Raw genomic sequence first — 17,654 nt, forward strand, 5'->3', positions numbered from 1 at the left:
ACCAGCGTAAACATCGGGTAACCAGGGAAAGGTCTTCCCTTGGTTACCCGATGTTTACGCTGGTTACAGCTTACCGCAGCTGCCAGTGCCGGCTCCTGATCGCTTCATTTCGTCGCTCTCTCGCTGTCACACACAGCGATGTGTGTGTCACAGCGGGAGAGTGACGACCAAAAAATGAAGCTGGACATTCAGCAACGACCGGCGACCTCACAGCAGGGGCCAGGTCGTTGCTGGATGTCACACACAGCGACAGCGACGGGACGTCGCTGCAACGTCACAGAAAATGGTGACGTAGCAGCGACGTCGTTGTCGTCGTCGTTATGTGTGACACCAGCTTTAGTTTTCGCTTGGGACCCTTTGTTGTCCTCAGTTGTGATCCGCAGTTGTACTTTAACTTGTACATTATCTCTTGAGCGTATGGGAGAATCCACTGCACGTACTGTCTTATTAGCTGTAATAAATCCTGATCATGGCTAGAAGAATGGATATTTTATGAATATCCTGTTTTGTCAGAATATTTAGATGCTAAATTAGAGCAGTTTTAAGGACAATCTAGATATGAATGATGTCTAGGATATCAGCCATGGCAGGAGAGGTATCGCCCATCAAGTGCCCAAACAAGAGAGGTCTGGCTGGAGCAGGGCATTGGTGAGGAAGAAGAGGGATATGTCCACATGCCTCGAAGACTATAATAATAATAATAATAATAATAATAATAATAAGTATTGACACATTTTCAAACGCCATTGATGCTGTAAAGAGCACCATTGGGTCGACTTTTCCATTCTGGCTGATACTGGGCTGGCGGAAACCCAACTGCGTGCTGGGCAGTAAAGTTGCAGATACATCCTTGCAACACCTGGCAAGTACACTGAACAGATCTTAAGTCTGTGCAGTGCCCAGCATCCCTGTCCATAGACTTTAACCCAGTTGTATTCCCTGAGAAGAAATGGCTAAAACAAAAATTGTAGTAAAGGGAACATTCACATCAATCGTAAAGCCGCTGGGAACGGAAGACCATTCATCCGGACTAGTCCCTGTCTTCGTTTTACCCAACCTAACTGCTAGACTGACACCAGTAGATCTGTTTATTGATCTGAGCCAGGGGAGTGAGGATACTAATGATTAGGTGGGCATGTATATATTGCCCACTAAGTATGCATGGTATGAGCCACAATGCCTTAAAAGGGAGATATTTTCTTCTGCTTCCAATATATTTTTATCTCCATCACCACAGGTAAAGGCAGTCATACAGCCCGTGACGTGCCAGATGGCATCTTAAAGATGTTGCTTTGTAAAGATCTTCACGGCCCCATCTTATGCCGCTCCAGCGGATTGTGTGTTTTTGCAGTCAGCCCCGTTCACGTACAATGTCAGATACTGTCCACAAATGGGGGAAAAATTAGGTTTATGGAAACAAGTGGACATGTTTTCCTAATCCTATACAGTATAATCCTTTATTAACACTATCTTCATGTTTATAAGTTGTCCGTATTTCTCTTGGACTTCGGGATTGCTCAAAATTTGTTTTGTTTTTGTAAAATTTGCAGTAATGTTAATATCTACATCCGAGATCAATTACTAATTAGTGTTTCATTGATTTGTAGACTGTGGCACACGGCCTGTCCAGGGCGAGATAATGAAGTGATGGTGTTTGGTGGCAGCAAGGACGACCTGCTCTCCATAGACACGGTTAGTATGCAGAAAATAGCTGCTGGTGTCTATTTATACCCCACAGAAGTGGCCATCTGTGCACTTTTTATTTTGTGCTTACATGTGAGGATGCATTCGCTGATATATACACCTCAGAGGTATTTCTGATGTTCGGCCATTAATTCCCATTGTCTGGGCTCTCCAGCGACCTTTCATAAGATAATTTCACAGGTTTTCCCCTTAATAATCATTGGTTATGACTCTAGAATATGTTTGTCTTTATCATTGCAGGGTCATTGTAATGATTTGCTTATCTTCCAAACTCAGCCGTACCCGCTGCTCAGGTAAGGAACATACGCCCGTCTATTCAGTGTAAGGATACTTGCTCACCATCAGGATTAGCAGTGTTTTGGACGCTGGGTGTTTTCACAGTACAAGCACAGTAAATGGGATTTCTATAAATCTCCTGCTCACTGTGCTTTTTTTAGACTCTTCGCAAACTGACCTATGGCCACGGCTTTCCAAACCGCAGCATGTCAATTTATTCTTGCATAGACGTGAGTATTCTGACCGAAATTCCGCTGCATCAGTAATCCTGATCGCGTGCCCAGACTGCGGCTTTCCTGCCTAGAACGCCAACATATCTGCAAGAGATAACACGCTGCGTCCAGTACGCTTGTACTCCGGACCGTGGGCATGTAGCCTTATACTGTGTCCACATATCTAGTAATCATCCTTTAGAACAGATCATATGGTGTGTGTGTGTGTGTGTGTATGTGTATATAATATTATATGGTCACCATATACGTTGCACCAATGTATATTTTCTTGCTTTCACATTTAAAACTGGTCTTTATGCTCTTGTGCATTTCTGTACTTTAACCCCTTAACGACCGCGGGCCGTAAAATTACGTCCTAAATGACATAATCTTACTGCCCGCGGTCCTCTGGCGGCAGCATGCCGCGATCGGCACACATCTCAGCTGATTTTCACAGCTGAGATGTGTGCCTGCTAGGCACGAGCAGAATCGTTATCTGCTCGTGCCGATTAACCCCTTATATGGCGCTGTCAATACATGACAGCGCCATTATAAGCGCGATCGCGGTAAAGTTTTTACTTACCGCCGAAACCGGAAGTCACGTAACGCGATCACGTGACTCCCGATAGTTGTCATGGTAGCACAGGGTCATGTGATGACTCCTGTACTACACCTGACTTAGTTTCACTTTCGCTGTGCCCGGGGCACAGCAAAAGAGAAAGAGAGCGTATCTGCTGTTTACAGCCTTGCAGCTGTGATCAGCAGATACTGCAGAGCGATCGGAATGCTGATCGCAATAGCCCCCTAGGGGGACTAGTAAAATAAAAAAAAAAAGTTAAGAAATAAGTTTTAAAAAATTAAAAAAAAACAAAAAAACCTAAAAGTTCAAATCACCCCCCATTCGCCCCATTGAAAATTAAAGGGTTAAAAAAATAAAAAATATACACACATTTGGTATCGCCGCGTTCAGAAACGCCCAATCTATCAAAATATAAAATCAATTAATCTGATCAGTAAACGGCGTAGCGGCAAAAAAATTCCAAACGCCAAAACGACGTTTTTTTGTCGCCACAACTTTTGCGCAAAATGCAATAAGAGGCGATCAAAACGTAGCATCTGCGCAAAAATGGTACCGTTAAAAACGTCAGCTCGAGACGCAAAAAATAAGCCGTCATTGAGCCTAAGATCCCGAAAAATGAGAACGCTACGGGTCACGGAATATGGCGTAAAACGTGCGCCACTTTTTTCGGACAAACTTCCGATTTTTTTTTAACCCCTTATATAAAAGTAAACCTATACATGTTTGGTGTCTACGAACTCGCACTGACCTGAGGCATCACACCCACACATCAGTTTTACCATATAGTGAACACAGTGAATAAAATATCTCAAAAACCATAGTGCTATCGCACTTTTTTTGCAATTTTTCAGCATTTGGAATTTTTTTGCCATTTTCTAGTACACTATATGGGAAAACTGATGGTTTCATTTAAAAGTACAGCTCGTTCCGTAAAAAATGAGCCCTCACATGACCATATTGACTGAAAAATAAAAAAGTTACGTCTCTCAGAAAATGGCGAAAAAAAAAAACGGAAAGCGAAAAATCGGCCGGTCGTGAAGGGGTTAATTACAATGTGCAATACAGGGTAATATTGTGGTACCGTGTTAGCCAGAAAAATCAATTGCAATACTATGTCCCAAGAATGACAAAAGTATTTCTTCAGCGCTCTATTGGGAGACCCAGACGATTGGGGTATAGCTACTGCCCTCCGGAGGCCACACAAAGCACTACACTAAAAAGTGCAAGGCCCCTCCCCTTCTGGCTATACCCCCCGTGGTATCACGGGTTCTCCAGTTTTCAAGCTTTGTGCGAAGGAGGTCAGACATCCACGCATAGCTCCACAGATTTTAGTCAGCAGTAGCTGCTGACTATTTCGGATGGAAGAAAAGAGGGCCCATATAGGGCCCCCAGCATGCTCCCTTCTCACCCGTTGATGGTGTTGTAAGGTTGAGGTACCTATTGCTGGTACGGAGGCTGGAGCCCACATGCTGCTTTCCTTCCACATCCCCCTGGGGGGCTCTGAGGAAGTGGGATCCTGCCGGCCTCAAAGCTCTGACGCCGGGCTCCATCCACAGACCCATTTGAACCTGCTGGATACGGAGCTGGAGTACCGTTCAGGGACATGGCCCTGCACCATTACAGGTACTCTGTGTCCCCGGTCACACGGACACAGCACACTCCAGACTTGCTGGGTGTGCTAGTGCGCCGGGGACAGTAATGGGTTACAGTCACTGCAGCTTTGCTGAGTGACTTTGTGTTTTGGGAACTACCGCGCCGGACGCTCCGGGAGCGGCGGCGCGGCTGGGACTTGTAGTTCGCCGGGGACTGGGCGCCGACCGCGCTTTTACGGCGGCGGCGCTTATAAATCCAGTCCCCGGCTTCTGCGGCCTAGTGCCGCTTCGTTCCCGCCCCCTCCCTGTCACTCAGGGAAGGGGACAGGCGCTGAGCAATCAGCAGCGCCGAGGGCTGGAGCCTTATTTACAGCCCTCTCACTGCACACTGTCGGACGCCGGATTCCCGCTCTGCCTTGGGGCACGCCCACGGCCCGCCCCTCCTCACACGAGCTGGGGAAGAAGCCGGCAGCCATTACTGCAGTCCGAGCTCGGACTTTCGGCAACCAGGCAGGACGGTGGCGACCATACACCCGCTTATAGGCGGGCGGTAAGCGGCACACATAGTGCTGACCACACATATATATACTGCAGTGTGTACATGTGTTGTTTTTAACTGCATAGGTCGCTATATGCCCGCTTGGGGAGCGACACATCAGCAGCAGGAAAGCAGGTGTGCTAAGGCACAGGCTTTCTAGGCTGCTTGTATTGCACGACTGAGGTGTTCATTTGTGTTTATGCTTATATGCTATACGCTGCACTGTACAGTCGCTAGTCTTAGCTATATTCTCCTGGAATGGCTAGACTACAGCAGCAGAAAACCAAGGGTGCTGGGGCACAGGTTTTTTTCTATGCTGCTTGTATTGCATGGGCTGCAGTGTGCATTTGTACTTGTGCTTGTATGCTATACATTGCACTGTATGGTCACTCTTCTGGGCTATATTCTCCTGGATGACCAGTCTACAGCAGCAGAAGAGCTGGGGTGCCAGGGCACAGGCTTCTATGCTGCTTGTATTGCATGTGCTGCAGTGTTCTTTTGTACTTGTGCTTGTATGCTATACATTGCACTGTAGGGTCACTCTTCTGGGCTATATTCCCCTAGATGACTAGTATACAGCAGCAGAAGAGCAGAGGTGCCAGGGCACAGGCTTCTATGCTGCTTGTATTGCTTGCGCTGCAGTGGTCATTTGTACTTTATGCCTGTATGCTATACATTGCACTGTACGGTCACCAATCTTGGCTATATACTTCTAGATAGCTAGTCGGCAGCGGCAAAAAAGCAACACAGATTTTCAGTGCTGTTTTTACTACATGGGATGCTGTTCATGACACCGTCCCATTGTGTGCCTGCTCCCCTGTAGCACGTCGTCTGCCGGGGTCTCTAGCACTTCGTCTGCCGGGGTCTCTACTAGTCGTGGCCAAAGAAACCACCTGTCAACCCTGTCCATGGACAGGGACGGAGTAGTCATAATATAGAGACTTGCAGTCCAGACAGGCCATGGGCAATCTACTTGACCAAAAGGCAGCTCTTCAGGGCGTTGATCCTGACATCGCTCTCAATCCGGATACACCGGGTGGTAACGCCATACGGAATGATCCTATACCGTCCATCAATGGAAGGTTGGATCTTTCTCCCTCAGCTCCCCCAGTGGAGATAGGAGACGAACAGGAGAAGTCCTTTTTCAGTATCTCACACAGATATGGAGTATTTTTCTGGCCACGCTGACTTCAGAGAAGCAGTCCAGGAACACCACGCTTACCAGATAAGCGTCTTCTCCAAACGTTTTTTAGGATACACGTTATCCCGTTTCCCCTGACGTGGTCAGCGCTGGACCCAGGGTCCAAAGGTGGATTCTCCAATCTCCAGGCTTGCATCTAGAGCCATAGTTGCACTGGAGATGGGGCTTCACTTAAAGATGCCTTTCACAGACAGATGGACTCTGGTTGAAATCTGTCTAGGAAGCTATCGGCGTGTCGGTTGCTCCGGCATCCACAGCCGTATAGGCAACCTAACCTTTTCAGCTGTTCTTGCGCAGCTGGCCTTGAGCACAGGGACATCTGTACCGCAGAGGCGTCCGTAACCCCGCAATGTCTGCACTGCGACTTACCCTGTTTATACTGTCCTAAAAGTACAGTCGAGGTTTCGGTCCTTCCCAAGCTCCGGCAGGTCCCAATTGTCCTCGTGCAAAAGGGCTACAAAACCTCAGACGGGCTCAGATTTCGGCCGGGCTCAATCACGCCCAAGGAAGGCAGTCGGAGGAACCGCTACCAAGGCGGCCTCCTCAGGACTCTCAGCTCTCTCTCTCTCTCTCTCTCTCTCCGTATCCGCGGTTGATGGCAGACTCCCCCGCCTTTGGCGACGTTTAGCTGCCACAGGTCACAGACCGGTGGGTGACTGACATTGTGCTCACGTGCACAGGACAGTGTTCTGTTCTCGTCCTCCGACTCCATTCTTCAGAACGGCCCCACCCCCCACCGGGCAGATGCCCTGCTGCAGGCGGTGGACGCTCTATGAGCAGAAGGAGTGGTGATCCCTGTCCCCCCTCAGGAACGAGGGCGAGGGTTTGTACTACAATCTCTTTGTGGCTCCAAAAAAGGACGGTTCCTTCCGTACTGTTCTGGTCCTGAAACTGCTCAACGAGCATGCGAACGCCAGGCAGTTCCGGATGGGATCCCTCCGATCCGTCATTGCCTCAATGTCTCGAGGAGACTTCCTTGCCTCAACAGACATCAAAGATGACTATCTCCACGTGCCAATTGCTACGGAACACCAACGTTTTCTACGTTTTGTGATAGGAGACGAACATCTTCAGTTCGTAGCTCTGCCATTCAGTCTGGCGACAGCCCCACGGGTGTTCACCAAGGTCATGGCAGCAGTGGTAGCAGTCTTGCACTCTCAGGGACACCCGGTGATCCCGTACTTGGACGATCTACTCGTCAAAGCACCCTCCCTCGAGGCATGCCAACGCAGCCTGAATGTTAAGCTGGAGACTCTCCAGACTTTCGGGTGGATCATCAATTTGGCAAGGTCAAATCTGTCTCCGACTCAATCACTAACGTATCTCGGCATGGAGTTTCATACTCTATCAGCAATAGTGAAGCTTCCGCTGAACAAGCAGCGTTCACTGCAGACAGAGGTGCAGTCTCTCCTTCAAGGCCAGTCGCACCCCTTAAGGCGCCTCATACACTTCCTAAGGAAGATGGTGGCAGCCATCGAGGCAGTTCCCTTTGCGCATTTTCATCTGCGCCAACTGCAATGGGACATTCTCCGCCAATGGAACGGGCAGTCAACCTCCCTGGACAGGAAAGTCTCCCTTTCCCAGACGGCCGAGGACTATCTGCAATAGTGGCTTATTCCCACCTCATAGTGGTCACGACAGATACGAGTCTGTCAGGGTGGGGAGCAGTTTGTCTCCGCCACATGTCTCAGGGGACGTGGACTCAGCAGGAGTCCACCCTTCAGATCAATGTTCTGGAAATCGGGGCAGGGTATCTTACCCTACTAGCTTTCCAGAAGTGGCTAGAAAGAGAGCAGATCCGAATCCAGTCGGACATCTCCACAGCGGTGGCATACATCAACCACCAAGAAGGGACGCGCAGTCAGCAAGCCTTCCAGGAAGTCCGGCGAATCCTCACGTGGGTGGAGGACACAGCATCCACCATATCCGCAGTTCACATCCCGGGCGTAGAAAACTGGGAAGCAGACTTCCTCAGTCGCCAGGGTATGGACGCGGGGGAATGGTCCCTTCACCCGGACGTGTTTCAGGAAATCTGTTGCCGCTGGGGGGTGCCGGACGTCGACCTAATGGCGTCTCGGCACACCAACAAGGTCCCGGCATTTATGGCACGATCGCGCGATCACAGAGCTCTGGCGACAGACGCCTTAGTGCAAGATTGGTCGCAGTTCCGGCTCACATATGTGTTTCCACCTCTGGCACTCTTGCCCAGAGTACTGCGCAAAAATCAGATCCGATTGCAGCCGCGTCATACTCGTCGCCCCGGACTGGCCGAGGAGATCGTGGTATCCGGATCTGTGGCATCTCACGGTCGGTCGACCGTGGTCACTGCCAGACCGACCAGACTTACTGTCCCAAGGGCCGTTTTTCCATCAGAATTCTGCGGCCCTGAACTTGACTGTGTGGCCATTGAGTCCTGGATCCTAGCGTCCGCAGGATTATCTCAAGGAGTCGTAGCCACAATGAGACAAGCTAGGAAGTCAACGTCTGCTAAGATCTACCACAGAACGTGGAAGATTTTCTTATCCTGGTGCTCTGCACAGAGAGTATCCCCTTGGCCATTTGCATTGCCCACCTTTCTTTCCTTCCTGCAATCGGGGTTGGAAAAGGGCTTGTCGCTCAGCTCCCTTAAAGGGCAAGTCTCGGCACTATCCGTGTTTTTTCAGAAGCGTCTAGCACGTCTTCCTAAGGTGCGCACGTTCCTGCAGGGGTTCTGTCATATTGTGCCCCCGTACAGGCGGCCGTTAGATCCATGGGATCTGAACAGGGTACTAGTTGCTCTCCAGAAGCCGCCTTTCGAGCCTCTGAAGGAAGTTTCTTTTTCTCGCCTGTCACAGAAAGTGGCGTTTCTTGTTGCGATCACATCGCTTCGGCGAGTGTTGGAGCTGACAGCATTGTCATCAACGGCTCCCTTCCTGGGGTTCCACCAGGACAAGGTAGTGCTGCGCCCCATTCCGGAGTTTCTCCCTAAGGTCGTATCCTCGTTTCATCTTAATCAGGATATATCCTTGCCTTCCTTTTGTCCTCATCCGGTTCACCGGTATGAAAAGGACTTACGTTTGCTAGATCTGGTGAGAGCACTCAGAATCTACATTTCCCGCACGGCGCCCATGCGCCGTTCCGATGCATTTTTTTGTCCTTGTCGCTGGTCCGCGCAAGGGGTTGCAGGCTTCTAAAGCCACCCTGGCTCGATGGATCAGAGATCCAATTCTAGAGGCCTACCGTTCTGCGGGGCTTCCGGTTCCTTCAGGGTTGAAAGCCCACTCAACCAGAGCCGTGGGTGCGTCCTGGGCATTACGACACCAGGCTTCGGCTCAACAAGTGTGCCAGGCAGCTACCTGGTCGAGTCTGCACACTTTCACCAAGCATTATCAGGTGCATACCTATGCTTCGGCGGATGCCAGCTTAGGTAGAAGAGTCCTGCAGGCGGCAGTGACACCCCCGTAGGGGAGGGCTGTTTTGCAGCTCTAACATGAGGTATCTCTTTACCCACCCAGGGACAGCTTTTGGACGTCCCAATCGTCTGGGTCTCCCAATAGAGCGCTGAAGAAGAAGGGAATTTTGTTACTTACCGTAAATTCCTTTTCTTCTAGCTCTTATTGGGAGACCCAGCACCCGCCCTGTTGTCCTTCGGGATTGTTTTGTTGTTTGCGGGTACACATGTTGTTCATGTTGAACGGTTTTTCAGTTCTCCGACGTTATTCGGAGTTAATTTGTTTAAACCAGTTATTGGCTTCCTCCTTCTTGCTTTGGCACTAAAACTGGAGAACCCGTGATACCACGGGGGGGTATAGCCAGAAGGGGAGGGGCCTTGCACTTTTTAGTGTAGTGCTTTGTGTGGCCTCCGGAGGGCAGTAGCTATACCCCAATCGTCTGGGTCTCCCAATAAGAGCTAGAAGAAAAGGAATTTACGGTAAGTAACAAAATTCCCTTCTTTAGGAGTGATACCTTTATAGGCTAACCAGAAAAATTATATTGGCAAGCTTTCAGAGCACAAAGGCTCCTTCTTCAGGCAAATTACAAATGAATTACTGAGACCAAATCACAATATTTAAATGAATGTTACAACAGGACATGGGAAAGATGATGCCTCCTAAAGATAAGCCAAGAATGTTGTAACATTCATTTAAATGTTGTGATTTGGTCTTAGTAATTCATTTGTAATATGCCTGAAGAAGGAGCCTTTCTGCTCTGAAAGCTTGCCAATATAATTTTTCTGGTTAGCCTATAAAGGTATCACTCCTAAAATACTTTTGTCATTCTTGGGACATAGTATTTCAATTGTACTTTAATTACATATACTTGGGTGTGAAAGCAATTTCCTAACCTTGAGCTCCCCCTGCTGGATGGCTGCTGGTATGGCTTGTGATTTGTACCGTGCACAATTAAATAGAATGCAACAAATTGTGTAATGTTGGATGAGCTGCATATTCGTTCATAAATCAAATAGGCACTTTGATATTTTTGTATGAATTTGAACTAATTTATTGCCGAATAACACTGCATTTCATTATATTTAGCATTCTCTGTCCTCCCCCTGTATCTGATGGCACCCTGTATTTATACTACATAATGGATGTTTTAATTAATTGTTTAATAAACTGATCTTTTAGGCTTTATACTTTTTGTCTTTGTTGTTTATATTATATTTAGTTTATGCATTTGAAAAGGTGTATTGTGTTTACTATGTGTGATGCGTTGTTTGACTTTGTACTCGCTGGGTGTCATGGCGGTGTCAGACGCTGTTCACGCCACAGTGTCTGGCAAACAACCTGAGATTTCTTAGTTGCTTAGCCTGACTGAAGCGTCGGCTGTTTTGCTCCACTGCTCTCTAGTCCAGCAGGAGTTTATTCCTGCTAGCTTGTGAACTTCTGTTAGGAGCTCAGGCTGCTAATGACCATTCACAGCCGCCTTCACTCTTTATAAAATTCTGGATCCCATTGCTGGTCGCCGAATATAGCTTCAGCGTTGCTCCTGCGTTATCGGTTGTGATCCAGAGCCTGGTGATCGGTCATGTGCTTTCCTTTGTATTGTGGAAATATCCCCATTGTTAGTTGATTTCCCCCTGGGGTTCATATTGCTTCTGCAGTCTTGGCTCTCTCTTGGGGTGTGGGAGAGCGGGTGTAAGATCAGAGCTTAACCCCTTCACGACCATGGACGGATATATCAGTCATGGAGAGTGTCCCGTTAAGCCCCGCCCCCTGCCGCGGGCAGGCGGCGGTCTGCACACATCAGCTGTTTTCAACAGCTGACATGTGTGCCTGCTAGCCGCGGGTGGAATCGCTTCCACCCGCGGCCATTAACCCCTTAAATCTTGCTGCCAAAGTCTGGCAGCAAGATCTAAATGCGCGCGGCCATGTTTTTTACTTACCGCCGTCCCCACCGGAAGTCATGTGCGTGATCATGTGACTATCGGTGGTTGCCATCGTAGCACAGGGTCATGTGATGACGCCTGCAGCTATGAAGTTTCACTTTCGTTTTCCCTCGGCCGCGAGCAGAGAGAAACAGAAAGTGACTGAATCTGCTGTTTACAGCTGTATAGCTGTGATCAGCAGATAGATAAGAGCGATCGGATTGCTGATCGCTATAGCCCCCTAGGGGGACTAGTAAAATAAAAAAAAAGTAAAAAAAATTAAAAAAAAAACCTAAAAGTTCAAATCACCCACCTTTCCCCCCATTGAAAATTAAAGGGTTAAAAAATAAATAAATATACACCTATTTGGTATCGCCGCGTTCAGAATTGCCCGATCTATCAAAATATAAAATCAATTAATCTGATTGGTAAACGGCGTAGTGGCAAAAAAAATTCCAAACGCCAAATTTACGTTTTTTTGGTCGCCGCAAGTTTTACGCAAAATTCAATAACAGGCAATCAAAACGTAGCATCTGCGCAAAAATGGTACCATTTAGAAACGACAGCTCGAGACGCAAAAAATAAGCCGTCACTGAGCCATAGATCCCAAAAAATAAGAACGCTACGTGTTTCGGAAAATGGCGCAAAACGTGCGCCACTTTTATTGGACAAACTTGTGAATTTTTTTTAACCCCTTAGATACAAGTAAACCTATACATATTTGGTGTCTACAAACTCGCACCGACCTCAGACATCATACCCACACATCAGTTTTACCATATAGTGAACATCGTGAATAAAACATCCCAAAAACTATTGTGCCATCACACTTTTTTTGCAATTTTTCCGCATTTGGAATTTTTTGCTGTTTTCCAGTACACCATATGGTAAAACTTATGGTTTCATTTAAAAGTGCAACTTGTCCCACAAAAAACAAGCCCTCATATGGCAAGATTGACGGAAAAGGGGTTAAACAGGAGTTCGGGTCACGCTGGCGTCCCAGACATAGCTACCATCTAGGTTACCTCTGGGATAAGGGACAGCCTAGAGTCAAAATATTTCCACACAAGACCTATTCATTTGAATGTGAACTGAAGTGTCGTAAAATAGCTTCCGTTTGTCTCACTTCCCACATGCAGTTTTTTTAGCTTTGCTGCCTGTCTTTATTTTTTTTAAGAAATAACTTTTTTTGTACATTTGTTGAAATTTGGCAAGGCCCGTATATAAACTGCAATGGCATAAGTTTACAAACCTAATCCTTTAGCCCCATAGTCATATATGAGGCTACAAAATCAAGTCAGAACAACTGCTACCGGACTGGCAAGGTGACTTTTTTTTTTTTTTTTTTATGGGACCCTATCCTAGTTTCATGCCTTTCTTGGACTAAAAGTCTACAAATATATGTGCTCTCCACCCTTTAGCCCCAGGGTGGTTTCAATTAGTGCCAGATCCTATCTGCCCATATACTTGTAGACTTTTAAGGGGGCTTTACACGCTACGATATCGTTAATGTGAAAAAACACAAAAACCTGAGCTGAAACAATGTTCAGTAAACATGCAACATTAAGCATGTGAATTGCAGCCTTAAGACTAGAAAAAACCAAGGAGAAAAATTGTATGAAAAATACCCTGAATATAAATAAATAAATTGCAAGTGCTTAATAACAGGGTACTTAGTGTATACATTTTTGCAAAAAGGTAAAAAGCTGTCTCACCTCGTCACGGTGTACCCATCTGAGACAGTCCCTAACCTACTGAAGTTAAAAACATTATCAATACCTGACTTGTGTCATGTCAGAACTCCAATATGGATGGTGGCAAGTGGTTAGCTGTGTCCCAGATAAAATACACAGCAAAGTGAGACGCAATCAGCTGTTCAGTCTCAGTACTAGGAGGGCTGCGCCCCCAACTTGCAACCAAGCAAGAAAACATACAAAAAACACAAAAACCTGAGCTGAAACAATGTATAATGATATCGTTAATGTGTTATCGTCGGGGTCACGTCGTTAGTGACGCACATCCGGCATAATTAACGATATTGCAGCGTGTGACACTTATGTGCGACCTAAAAAGATCGCAAAATCGGCCAAAATAGTTTGCCGAGGAGAGGTCGTCCTAAAACAAAAACTCGTTTACCTCTCATTAGCGATGTTGTTCCTCGTTCCTTCGGCAGCACACATCGCTACGTGTGACAACGCAGCAGCGACGAACATCTCCTTGCCTGCCTCCACCGGCAATGCGGAAGGAAGGAGGTAGGTGGAATGTTACGTCCCGCTCATCTCCGCCCCTCTGCTTCTATTAGACGCCTGCCGTGTGATGTCGCTGTGATGCCAAAAGACCCGCCCCCTTAGAAAGGAGGCGGATCGCTGTCCAGAGCGACGTCGCAGGGCAGGTAAGCAGTGTGACGGGGGAGTGTGATTTTGTGCGCAACGGGCAGTGATATGCCCGTGTCGCACAATTGATGGGGGTGAGTACGCACGCTAGCGATATCTGTACCGATATCGCTACCGTGTAAAGCCCCCTTTAGTCCAGAAGAGGCATGACACTAGGATAGGGTCCCATCAAAGAAAGGTCACTTTGCTGCAGTTGATGGGCACACAAGAATTGGCCATTGTTTGCTCAAAGAACCTTCATTTTTCTAAATACCTTCTATAAAGCATGAATACCGTTTACATTTCATATTGTAACGCTCACCGCCAGAGGCGATACTGCAAGAGTGGACCCACTGGACCACAGAGAGACCACGGGTCTACGCTAACATGGTGCAGAGGACAGGGACTGTGGCAGCTGATTCACCCCCCCAAGACAGGGGAAGACACAGGATCAGACTGGACTCAGTCTCAAGTGCGGACAGGGACCACAAGAGTGGCTCAAGGCATACAGTATAGGTAGGATGGACAGGCAGAGTCTCTAGCAAGGCTGATGGCACAGCTACAACAGGCAGGGTCTCTAGCACCAACAGGGCAGGACAGACAGGCACCAACAAGGCCGGATGGACTGGTAGCAGGTGCCAATAGGCAGGAGGGGCTGGAGCCAGGTACAGGACAGGACTGGAACCAGGTTGCCAATAGGCAGGATGGACTAGGACTAGTTACAGGCAGGAACTGGACTGGAACCAGGTGCCAATAGGCAGGACGGGCTGGGACCAGGTACTGGACAGGACAGGACAAGCAGGACGGGATGGGTTACCGTACAACTGACTAGGAACTGATGGTGTTGAACAGGCACCTCCCCTAGTGGGAGCGTGCCTTAAATACCCAGTACCTCTCATCGATATGCTGAGAGGCACTTCCTAGGAGTGGCACGTTGGCCCTTTTAATAAAATGGCAGCGGCGTGTGCACACTCCCTAGGAGCGCTCTCGGAGGTCTTGTGATGCACGCACAGACTCCGAGAAGGGGAAGAAGCAAGCAATCACGTGGAGCAGTGCAGGAACACCGGGCAGCATTGAGGGAGCCGGCCGTGGTGGTGAGTGACAGCGCGTCCTTGCAGGAGGGGAGAGCAAGGAGTAAAGGGATGCAGCGCCACACATATATTCTCTGTTTGCATAAGTCTTGGCACTTACAGAGTGCTGTGGTGTCTCTTCCGTTTGTGTTCCAAAATGGGGTTGTAAAACGCTGGTGTGGATGAAAATCTGCAGGATTTTTTTTGCTAGATGGGAGTAAGATCTAATTGGAGAGATGCGTGAAATATTTTCCCCATTGTTTTGTTTCTGCTAAAGCCATGCAATGCCCATTATGCATACTGGTATGGTAAGAATGGTACTGATCCTGCATTTTTTTTTATTTATTTTTTTTAGGCTGTGTCTGGACAGCATTGGCAAAAATGCTTTCCAATTAAGAAACCAACTCTCCTGCTTACCCCAAAAGCTGCTTCAGCAGGTCAGGAACAGGATCACGTTCTGGGCAGCAGCCTGTTTCCGCCAGAGCAGAAGGGAAGGTTATGACATTGGCAACAAGAGCTGATGGCCGCACTCATACAACGTCTGACTATTTGCACTAGTCCTTACCTGTTACAGGAAGCGAGCTGTCACGCCGGGTGCTGGTGTGCAGCGCTGTGCTCTGTAGATAACTGAGGCCAGACATGTTTGTTGTTTGAATGAATAAGATGGGTGCACGATAACTTCTGATCATGACTGCGTCCTGGCGACGTCCGAAGCCACTTTACCTGATCAGCCTCGATAGATGTAGACGTTTTTTAAAAACTAGTTATATCCACTCTTAAAAAAAAGCCTGGGGGTCTTGCATCCCACCCATATGCTCATGGAAAAAGCCTGGGGGTCTTGCATTCCCCTCAAATGCTCATAGAGCAAGTCTGATGGTCATACATCCTCCTGCCACACACCACTCAGAGAAAGGCCGGGGATCCTGCATCCACACCCCACTCATACAGAAATCCTAGGACACCTGCTTTCCCTTATCAAGCTCATAGAGAAAACCTGCGTGTCCTGCATCACCCCACTAATGCTCATAGGGAGAGCCTGGGGTTCCTGCATCCCCCCCCTCCCAAAATGTTCATAGAACAAGCCTGGAGGTCATGCATCTGCATACCGCACCTCACTAGTAGATCGGGCCTGGGGGTCCTGCAATCACCCCCTAAACACTCGTAGAGAAAGCCTAGGTGTCCTGCACTCATCCCCCCTTCAAAACAAAATGACTGAGGCTCTTGTATTCTCCCCCCAGTCCTGGAAGTCCTGCATCCCCCTCCTTCCCCCGCTTATAGAGTGAGTCCTTTCCAGTTTAATGGCTCTCCTCATATACAAATTAATTGTGGAAAATCTGTCAGTCATTGCTTATGGGAAGGGAAATGGCACTCGTGGGCTTTTCCTGTTGGGAGGGAGAGAGCCACAGACTTTTTTTTTTTTCTGAAATCACAAAGACTTTGTCAACGATCAGGCAGGGAGTGCCAGATTTATTGGCTTTTTTTATGTGGGCAGGGATGAGCAAAATTTACAATCTTTCTCATAGTGGTCGACGAGAACGGAACATTCTGGCATTGTGTGCGCGCTAGGGCTCGATCACACTGGTGATGATTCTCTCATTTGAGAGGATCTGATGCAATTTGTCAATGACACTAAGCTCAAACTCTGCTACAAAGAGTGAGCCGAGGGTCAGCCTCAGCGAGCGTGAGCCGAGGGTCAGCCTCAGCGAGCGTGAGCCGAGGGTCAGCCTCAGCGAGCGTGAGCCGAGGGTCAGCCTCAGCGAGCGTGAGCCGAGGGTCAGCCTCAGCGAGCGTGAGCCGAGGGTCAGCCTCAGCGAGCGTGAGCCGAGGGTCAGCCTCAGCGAGCGTGAGCCGAGGGTCAGCCTCAGCGAGCGTGAGCCGAGGGTCAGCCTCAGCGAGCGTGAGCCGAGGGTCAGCCTTTGAAGGCCCAGTCACACACAACGACTTACCAGCGATCCCGAAAACGATGCGACCTGATAGGGATCGCTGGTAAGTCGCAGGGAGGTCGCTGGTGAGATGTCACACAGTCAGATCTTACCAGCGATGCAGGAACAATACAGGTCACAGTAGCGACCTGTATAACGATCTCAGCAGTCACTGTGACCCTGTCACACAGTGTCAAACACAGCGATGTGTCCTGCCCAGCAGGACATCGCCTTTGAAGAAAATGGCCTGGACCATTCTGCAACGACTAGCGATTACACAGCAGGGGCCTGATCTCTGGTAGGTGTCACACATAACGAGATCGCAACGGGATCGCTACTGCGTCACAGAAACCGTGACTCAGCTGCGATCTCGCTAGCGATCTCGTTATGTGTGACGGTACCTTTAGTATTGTTACAGATGAACACGTGCACTTTATCCTGCTCCTTTGGGTTTGTACTTTTCTATATGTTGTTTTTTCAGTCTTGTTTGTTATATAAATGAACATATATTTTCCATTTTGATACTTAAGTCCTGTTGTGTATAAATATGTGACTTCAGATTTTGTGTTATACCATGCCTGATGAAGAGACCTGCGTAGTCTCGAAAGCTTGCAATTATTACCATCTTTTCAGTTAGCCATTAAAAGGTATCAACCACTGAGGACTCTCAGTTCTTTTAAACAATTTTTTTTCAGATATTTTCCTTCATTTCCGATGGTAGAAGGTGCACTATGCTCTTTAAAGGGGTAGTTTCAGAAGTGTCAAGGTCTCGATGTTACTGCCTGATGCATTTTTACCCCTGAATAATACTGAACATTTTTGTAAATGTTATTTTTG

General features: G+C 48.0%; 1 protein-coding gene across 1 annotated transcript in view; it reads left to right on the forward strand.

The window, feature by feature from the left end:
* The window catches only part of KLHDC1 (kelch domain containing 1), a 37,243-nt gene extending 19,589 nt beyond the window's left edge, over positions 1-17,654 (forward strand). Inside the window, exons 11-13 of the mRNA XM_075330751.1 lie at positions 1,608-1,692; positions 1,945-1,997; positions 15,251-17,654. Coding sequence (XP_075186866.1) covers positions 1,608-1,692; positions 1,945-1,997; positions 15,251-15,416 — 304 coding nt within the window. The 3' untranslated portion in view covers positions 15,417-17,654. The remainder of the gene's footprint in view (positions 1-1,607; positions 1,693-1,944; positions 1,998-15,250) is intronic.

The sequence above is a fragment of the Anomaloglossus baeobatrachus genome, chromosome 12, assembly GCF_048569485.1.
Source record: "Anomaloglossus baeobatrachus isolate aAnoBae1 chromosome 12, aAnoBae1.hap1, whole genome shotgun sequence".
Lineage (NCBI taxonomy): Eukaryota > Metazoa > Chordata > Amphibia > Anura > Aromobatidae > Anomaloglossus > Anomaloglossus baeobatrachus.